General features: G+C 29.5%; 2 protein-coding genes across 2 annotated transcripts; both read left to right on the top strand.

Moving 5' to 3' along the window:
- Positions 1-4,933: 4,933 nt before the first annotated feature.
- Bm13380 (Uncharacterized protein) lies at positions 4,934-5,697 on the top strand (the record flags this gene model as incomplete). Its single annotated transcript, XM_043076045.1, has 2 exons — positions 4,934-5,026; positions 5,530-5,697. 2 exons carry the CDS (start codon positions 4,934-4,936, stop codon positions 5,695-5,697), a joined length of 261 nt encoding a protein of 86 aa, XP_042931979.1.
- Positions 5,698-6,941: 1,244 nt separating this feature from the next.
- Bma-icln-1.2 (uncharacterized protein) lies at positions 6,942-9,222 on the top strand (the record flags this gene model as incomplete). Its single annotated transcript, XM_043076044.1, has 6 exons — positions 6,942-7,060; positions 7,346-7,485; positions 7,715-7,900; positions 8,388-8,492; positions 8,609-8,722; positions 9,179-9,222. 6 exons carry the CDS (start codon positions 6,942-6,944, stop codon positions 9,220-9,222), a joined length of 708 nt encoding a protein of 235 aa, XP_042931978.1.
- Positions 9,223-9,478: the final 256 nt, after the last annotated feature.

Below are 9,478 nucleotides of genomic sequence, written 5' to 3'. Positions count from 1 at the left end.
AATCCATTTCTTTGTACATTTCGTTGCTTACTTACAGCTTTAGTTTGATATAATATTCAATTGATTGCTTTTTTCTCTTTCCACCAGTATTTTGTTACTGTATACCTTTTTATTTACATTTTAATCATTTCTTTGTGCACAATTTTTGAAAGAATTGAATTTAGGAGTGCGACACCGCCTCGCTATTCGTTTGCAGTTGCAGAAAAGTATTAAAGACAAACTTAAATTCTTCACATATGTACTACAATAAGGAAAGTAATCAGAAAATGAAAATTCTTTTAATAATTAGAGCAAAAATATGTAACCTTGCAACACAGTGAAGAATGAGCCATAACTGATGTGTGATAATCAAAATTCGAGCATTTTGATGGAGTAAAATACGATTTGTTGTCTTAAATATTACCCAAATTTCAACAATAATTGCTGTTGCTGAAGTGATAATTACAGCAATGAGAATAGCATTGTATACGATATTATTAGCTAATTCACTTGCTTGCTTGCATGATTCCATATTTATAATCAGCCTAAAATTTTTGCAGCTTACTACCTCTAAATTTCAATAATTAGAGTTGAGATGCCTTTTTGTAGGAAGATATTACATATAAAAAGAAGAAAATTAAATAATTTGTCGAGATCAAGGCTGAAGTTTGATAATGAGCAAGAACTCACCTTTAATTAACAGCTAATCCTGTTAATTAGAATTATGTTGATATATGTCACATATTCTTTGCAGACAATTGTGTAAAGATGAAAAGAGAATGAAAATGATGCATGAAAAGTTTTTTTTGAATTTTCCAGCAGCGAAAAACTTTTAGCAGCAAAGTCTCATTAGATAGTACATGGAAAGCTTAATTAAAAATTAAAATTGTGTGAATATTTCAATGATTTTCATGAGAGAATTATAAAACCATGGTAAATTTATAAATGGCAAATTTCTGTTTTCAATAAAGGAATGTGAGAAATGAGAAAGTGAAATTAATAATATTTTGAGTTAGCACAGGGAACCTTAAAAATGATTTTCTTTTCTTTCTTAATTCATTTTTTTTTTTTTTTTAGTAATGATCACAACCACAATTTCTATCTTTTGATCTGTGTAGTTTAATGATTGAATTTTAGTGTGCAGCAGAAAATAAAATTGCGCCATTTTTTATGTACATCGTTCGGATCACAATGAGAAAATAAAATTATTTTACTGATTGCTTTTTTCTTAGCAAATTACATGAATAAGTGAAATTCCTTCAAATGCAATAAGCAAATTCCAACCTCTGACGAAATAACATTACGGAATATCACGTGTCACATTGTAAGTTTTCATTTAATTTAGGTGTGAATACGAAATTACTGTAAATGGGAGCACGTTAATATTGCTGCATCAATCGAACGAATTTTGAATGGCGTGGAATTTCGAATAATTGAAAATATGAATAATTGAATTTGAAAAAGCAAAATTTGTCGTAGAAGATTTGATAATTTAACTTATTGTTTCGGGAAAGGTTATTGATCGCAGGGAGATTCGTTGGATGTAAATGTAAATATATGGGGTAACAGAGGAATATAATAACTCCTTTATTAACAGAAGCAATAATATAATAACTTGATAGAGAACACTGGAGATTGATTTCAAGGAAAGACTGAAGTTATCGCACTGAAAACAAGGATAGCTCGAAGGTTAGTAAATAATTTCCGCTGATTTTCATTTTGTTTTTTAAAAAAAACTGCATATCAAACTGAGGAACTTGGATTCAGACTAGAATTTTAAGTTCGAATTGGTCAGATTATCATTTTGTACATGTGGTTAAGATCAATAAAAACTGAGTATTTTTTTTTCCAGTAAATTTCACTAGAAAGCATTGTTAAATTATAACAATATTACTTAACAAAATCAAAATAGAAACAGAATCTTATTACCATTGTGATAAGGCATTTCAACAACAAAAGCAGAAAAGCATTTTGATCAATGTTAAAATGATATTAGTTAAAAACAAAATTGCAGTTCTATCAGTAAGAGTAAAAATCGTCATTAATGTGATTTGAGCAACCTAAGCACCTAAATAATAGTTCCGCTGAATCCATACAAAGTGATATGCTCTGTTCGATAGCTTCATCTATTTTATCCAATAAAGTAGTCGCTGAACTGTTCGAATTGATTTTGAAATCGTTTAATGTCTGAAAATCTTTGAACTTGTTCATTCACATACGAAATTCCTAACAACATATAATTTAAATCAGTTAAATGCATTTAATTGATTTAAAATATGTTCCATTAAGAGAACGATGTTCTCATTATCAGATATAATCCTCTCATATTGCACTGCATTGTATCAGTGTACTATAATTTGAAGTACGAATTGTAAGAAATAAGTGTAAAAAGAAAGTAGCCATATCTGATGCATTACCATAATAAAAATTTAGAACTTTGCATGATTTCAATTTTCTTAGTGAATAGAAGTATTTAAATTCAATACTTTTGGCATCTCTAACTCACTGGTTATAAACTCTAACCCACTAATGATAAACTGAATAATCGATAAAATTGAATGACGAATTGAATTCAGATAAAATTCTGTCGTTTTGGCAATAAAATAAATATAATTTGAGGCGAAATTAAAGTCAATTGTATAATTTGTTTCCATTTAATTCAGACCTGATTGCTGATAATATTTTCAAACAGCAGAAAACAAAAGGATACGGGAGAAAGAAGGAAAACGAGATGAGAAAAAAGAAAAAGGACAGGAATTTGAAAGGGAAACGGCATGAGAGAAGCGATAAAATCGAAACGTTAATTGATAATTTAATTTAATGCAAAGATTTGAGATTAATCTTTTGTTAACTGATTCCTTCACAATTTTCCACCATTTCACTACATATATGATTTATTATTATAAGTTAATCTATGACTTGAAATTCGTTAATTTATACTTAATCGGTACTGGTTTTACTTATCCAATATGAATTTTACCTATCCTAACATATATTTGCTTTTATAATTAATTTAGTTAATTAAAAATGCTCATAAATTGATTCAATTCATTTCGGTATTCTTCATCTTACTGTTTTTTAACGACCTTTTCTTCATCCTTTCTTTACTTTTCTTCTGCTCAAATCTATCTTTCCTTTGATTATATCTTCCTTTCTAGGTAATTTCAAAACTTTTCATTTAACGACTTTATTATGTGTCGCGGAACTCAAAATAAGTCTTGTGAACATCCAAATAACTTACAAAATATATCAAATAAAAGTGCATCAATCCACAATATTAAAATTTTTTCTAATTGAACATTCTTTAAAGAAATATAAAACTGTTTTAAATTGCATCTCATGTAAGTAATCACGATTCTAGCATTTATCTTTCCTTTTAACTAAACTTATTTGCTCGTTTAGTTTGTTTAGAAAATTTTCAATTGTTAACAGTTGGGAAATGTTTTTCAAATTTTTTTTTAAATGTTTAGAAACTTTCAACTGTTAACAAAAGCTATGTGCATTGTTTAATATGTTAAAAACTATTTCTTTGTTTCCGAATCAAATTTGCTTGCAATGTTGAAATATTGTAATGGTTTTGTAATCTAATAGTTATTGTTATGAGAAACTGACAATATTAAAACCCATCCCTTACTATATAAAGAGTAAAGGTCATCTGATAGCTCTTTGCTCCATGTAATCATGCGTTTATTTCAAATCATTGCCCACTATCTATGGATTTAAATCCCTTGTCTTGGATTAGTTTTTTGTACCAGCAAGTTATATAATTCGGCTAATACTATCTTGCTCATTTAATTCAGTTCATTTAAATTCTTTAAGTTCTAATCAATTTATTCATTTCCTTCATCTCATTCGTAGATACTCCACGAAAAGATTAGTGTACTATTGCTATAGATTAATACCTATATTTTATTGTTGTTAGCAAATAAAATCGTTATAATTTTTTTCTTCCACTCAACGCATTCGTTAATAAACAAAGAAAACTGCTGAGCATACGAAAGTTCAATTCGACTCTAAGCTACAAGAGTTAGAAACTCCAAGTTTCATAACATTATGTTCAAACCTCATTCCACCAAATTTTTTCATAATCTCATTTTCCACTCTTAATTTTTGCACAGAAGAAAAGAAATAAAGATCAAATCAATCGATATCTGTCTCTTCTCAAAGTAATGCTAACCGACAAGAAAGTGAACATTACCAATAAATTAATGGTATTTACTTCTTAATGCCATATTTTCACCTAATTAAAGTTGAAAATTTCTAAATTTATTGAAAAACTAATAAGACACAAACGATTAATGCACACTATTCAAACGCAACAATACAATACATAATCCCGTGACATTCCTTTTACACATTCTTTTAACTCATTACTATGCAAAACATGAAAATCAAGTTATACTTAAAAACCATATTTGAAACTATTACTAATCCTATGCGACAATGAATAAATTACATTTATTCGAGATGACAATGAATAAATTGCATTGAATAAGGATTAAAAAAATCGTTAAACCATTCCTTGTTTAACCAATATGCTAATTTGCTATCTGACACTTTAAAAAGTCTCATTTTACTCGTTCCACACAGTTCATTTTTACTAATATCATCTGTTTGATCAAACAAATTTCACTATCAGTTAACATTTTCCCCACCTGAAATGGATTCACGGAAATCTCTATAATATTAAATGTTGATTAGACTTTAAACTTACCATTTCATAAAATCAGCTCATTTACTTTCAAACGTGCAACTTTTATTTTAGTTAAAATAGACAAGCATCATATTTGTTGGCATACTATCATCAAGATTGACATAAAAACGAGAATTCCTTTTTACCATACTTTTTTTACATATCAAAATATTTTTTTTAATATCAGTTTTCTAGGTTGAGGAAGATTTGTCTTTGCAGATTAATTAAAGTTTGTTTTGGAATATGGTGATGATGATGACAATGTTATGTATCATTTTATGCATAATTGCGCCAATATTCAGCGCTAATGTTTATCGGACTACGAATGGCACTGAGATTGTTCCACTTAACATAGTAAGTTCGTGAATGTTATTTCTTGTGCTCTTGATAAAGCTAATTACCAGTGATAACCTAATAGTAATTTGTTGATAAGTCGTTGATGTATCTATTTTGTGATGCTTCGAGGAATATGGAAAAAGGAAAAAGATGAAACTAACAGAATGGAATCTGAATGTGATCATTCCGGGTGATGTGTAAAGATGGCACCAGAAGTATTGAATTCAAATACTTCTATTCATTCATTAAGAAAATTGAAATCATACAAAATTCTAAATGGTTTTATTATGGTAATGCATCAGATATGGCTACTTTCTTTTTACACTTATTTCTTACAATTCGTACTTCAAATTATAGTACACTGATATAATGCAGTGCAATATGAGAGGATTATATCTGATAATGAGAACATCGTTCTCTTAATGGAACATATTTTAAATCAATTAAATGCATTTAACTGATTTAAATTATATGTTGTTAGGAAATTTCGTATGTGAATGAACAAGTTCAAAGATTTTCAGACATTAAACGATTTCAAAATCAATTCCAACAGTTCAGCGCCTACTTTATTGGATAAAATAGATGAAGCTATCGAACAGAGCATATCACTTTGTATGGATTCAGCGGAACTATTATTTAGGTGCTTAGGTTGCTCAAATCACATTAATGACAATTTTTACTCTTACTGATAGAACTGCAATTTTGTTTTTAACTAATATCATTTTAACATTGATCAAAATGCTTTTCTGCTTTTGTTGTTTAAATGCCTTATCACAATGGTAATAAGATTCTGTTTCTATTTTGATTTTGTTAAGTAATATTGTTATAATTTAACAATGCTTTCTAGTGAAATTTACTGGAAAAAAAATACTCAGTTTTTATTGATCTTAACCACATGTACAAAATGATAATATGACCAATTCGAACTTAAAATTCTAGTCTGAATCCAAGTTCCTCAGTTTGATATGCAGTTTTTTTTAAAAACAAAATGCAATATCAGCGGAAATTATTTACTAACCTTCGAGCTATCCTTGTTTTCAATGCGATTACTTCAGCCTTTCCTTCCCATCTTTTTCAAATTCAAATCCAAGTGTTCAGATTTTTAATTATTCGAAATTCCACGCCATCTAAAATTCGTTCGAACGATGCAACATTGTCAGCATGCTCCCATTTACAGTAATTTCATATTCACACCTAAATTAAAACGGAACTCAGAATGAATGATTAACATCAGTGCAGTAATTAGTTACTGCATGATACGTGATATTTCATAATATCAAATAAGCTAATATTTATAATTTTGCACTATGTTGCGTGTTAATGAAAAAGAAAGCGCTATTACACTTGCACACATTATATACATTTCTGCATCTAGTTATTACTTAAACATTCAATAAGTTTATAACATCAAATAACACAATGTTTACAGTAATGCATTTTCCTATGTATTTTATCCATTTGCATCTAATTTTAGCTTAACACATAAAAGAGAAAAAAAAAAAGAATAAAAAAGAAAACCAATTGTTATTGCATCATAAAGCAAACGTAAAGCAGTCCAAACTATCACGAATATCTTAAATTAAACATGCAAAAGTGCTTCATTACGTTGCATGAATAACGATTAATCCTGAAACGAAAGTTATTCTACGGTGTTGGTAACTTGCCATGCTAGTTAAGTATAGTTAGTGAAATTATGGTCCTCGTTAGGTTAAGTAAGTTTCAACGTGTCAACGTGACTGTGACCTTTGACATTAATGGTCGGTAGAATTACTGATTTTGGCGGACGTACGCTGACTTCTAAGTAACAGTTTACATTTTTACAGGTTGATATTAGCATTTGGTAGGATTAAACTGTGAATGTGGAATGTAAATACTACTATAATCATTTTGTGCATAAAATTATATTGTCGAATTAATTTTAGGACGATAAGAAATGATTGTTTTAAGTAATGTAGCTGTGCCAACAGATGGCATTCGATTGATTCAAGGTCAAGTTACTGCATATATTGAAAGTGAATCTGCTGGTGAAGGTGAACTGACCATTGCCGAAAGGTATCGAATTGGTTTGAATTAAATTGTGTTATTATTAAATATTATATTATTTGAAGAAAATTATTAAAAAATTGTATGGTCCAGTGATTGTTGTGTTACCCCTAGCAGATTAGTTTGTATGAAGGTTTGGAGCAGTTTAGCTTTCGGATGCTTTTTGTGCCAGCTGGAAGGGGTAAATCATGCAATTTTGAAATATTTTCTAGACTGATTTGAGTCAGTTTAATTATTTTTATGTTAATATTAGCCGTATTCGAATCTGGTTGCGAAATAAATGGAATGTTTTAGTTCAGTAACATGGATTTCAAATATTAGTGGACAAGGCTTTAGTCTGACTTATCCGTCAATCATCCTTCATGCTGTTTCACGGGATCCAAGCGTGTTTCCAGAAGAGTGCATTTACGTGTTAGCTGATGCGAAAGGGTCAGGTATGCCACCATATTCAGTGTTTGATAATCATTTGCATGTGAGAATTTAAGATTTACATATTTGTAAGACATAAATGTGGATTATTGAAATTTTCTATGAGACAATTACACGTTTGGTGTTATGTAGGTATCAAACGATAATTTTTTTAAATTAATGTGTATTAGAAGAATTCAACTTACTACTCTGCTTCATACCTTTGTTAATAATGTTTTGTGTTGTTATTTGCAGACATAGGATTACAAGGCACCGAGGAGTCTGTGAGTAGTGCACATAATGGGAATGGTATTGAAGAACAAGCAGAATTTGATGAAAAAAGGACAGAGAATGGTTGCGGTGATGATATTGATGATGATGGTGATGATGATGATAAAGCACATTTAGCTATACGTTTTTCTCCCCAAGACAAAACTATATGTAAGTTTAGGGATGAAATATATTAGATGTTCTAGGGATTTTATCCGCTGTTTGCAGTTTTTTCGGTTTCCAGTGTTTTGTTTCATTTATTGTTAGTTTTACAACTTACTGTTGATGACATTAAGTTTTTAAAATTTTTAAATGTTAATTTTTGTTGATTGTTGCTGATTTAAAAAAGTAACATAAGAAATATGTTCGGTATGGAGTTAAATTATGAAATACGCTAAAATGAATTACTATAAAAGTGTGATAATTAAATTAGTGTTTTAAGAAGAAATTTTTTAAAATAAGTACTTATCATATGTTAGCTCCTAATTTCTTTGTAAGATTTCTCACTTTACGCATTTGAATGATTAAAAAATTTTGGAACTAACTTGCGTAATTTAGAATATCTGCTTTAAATTAGTGACTTGTATAGAGTTCCATCTTGTTGTATCAGATATGATGATATAATGTTTGCTAGTTTTATAATTTTCGAAAAATTCAGTACAAAATATTTATCAACAAATGTGCGAATGCCAAGAACTGAATCCTGACGAGGGGGACGATTTTTCGGACGATTTTACTATGGATCCAGACGGCGATTTCTCAGGTATATATCAGCTGTAGTATGGGTGTTAAAGATCTTATAGCGCAATTTGATTACTAATAAGGGTAAAATAGATCTGAAGATTTTTCCCATATTACTTGTAACTCTTATTTTTTTAGAAAATAAATCGGATGAGGAAGGAGATTATGAGGGAAATGATGGAGAAGGAGATCAGAATACGCTATATTTTCAAGACATATCAACAACTATGCGCAGGCATGAAACCAATGGTGGTATGTTTTTTTTTTGACCTGAACTGAAAAGAATAGTGTGGTGATCAACGAATATTGGGTATAGTCAAACGAGATCAAGTTTGCTTTCGAAGTGTATTTTGTTAGAATGGCGAATTGAAGGGGATATTCTTTGAATTGAAGATTTAGTCTTATAATTCTATTAATTTAATATTCATTTGATCAATGACAATTACTGCCGGGAAAGGACTAAAATTATGATCGAGAGCGAAGATAACACGAGAGCGAAGATAACACGAGTGCTATATAAATATAACGTGTGTTAGTAGTGTGGGAAGCGTGATTTAACATATTTTATGGTTTTTGTATAAAATATTTCTATAAAATATAGAAGTATTATAAAGGTTGAAGTCGCTCCGATAGGTGCAATGTTTTCGGACAAAAATATATGTTTAAACACTCTATTTTTATGTTTAGCTTATATGCTTCGGATTGCAGATCATGGAGATGCCTTTGGCAGTGAACAAATGGACGAAGGATAGAAGCGGTGTTATGTGTTTTTTTTTTTTTTTTTTTTCAATTTGAACGTTTAATTATTTACTGCCTTTGGTTTGTTTTATTGTTTGTATGTCAATAAATAATTATGTTCATGTAATGTGTCAGTCACTTCTAAAAGAGACATTTATTGATGACGTAGCATTTTGGCTGGCGTTAAAAACAAATCCCAAAAAGCGAAGCAAACCTAAGTTTTATCCAGCATGAGAAAATCGCTGTTGATTGACAGTTCTAATACTACTT

Source organism: Brugia malayi (genome assembly GCF_000002995.4).
Source record: "Brugia malayi strain FR3 genome assembly, contig: Bm_v4_ChrX_scaffold_001, whole genome shotgun sequence".
Classification (NCBI taxonomy): domain Eukaryota; kingdom Metazoa; phylum Nematoda; class Chromadorea; order Rhabditida; family Onchocercidae; genus Brugia; species Brugia malayi.
The sequence above is the reverse complement of the archived record's forward strand: the minus strand, read 5'-3'. Positions and strand labels throughout refer to the sequence as shown.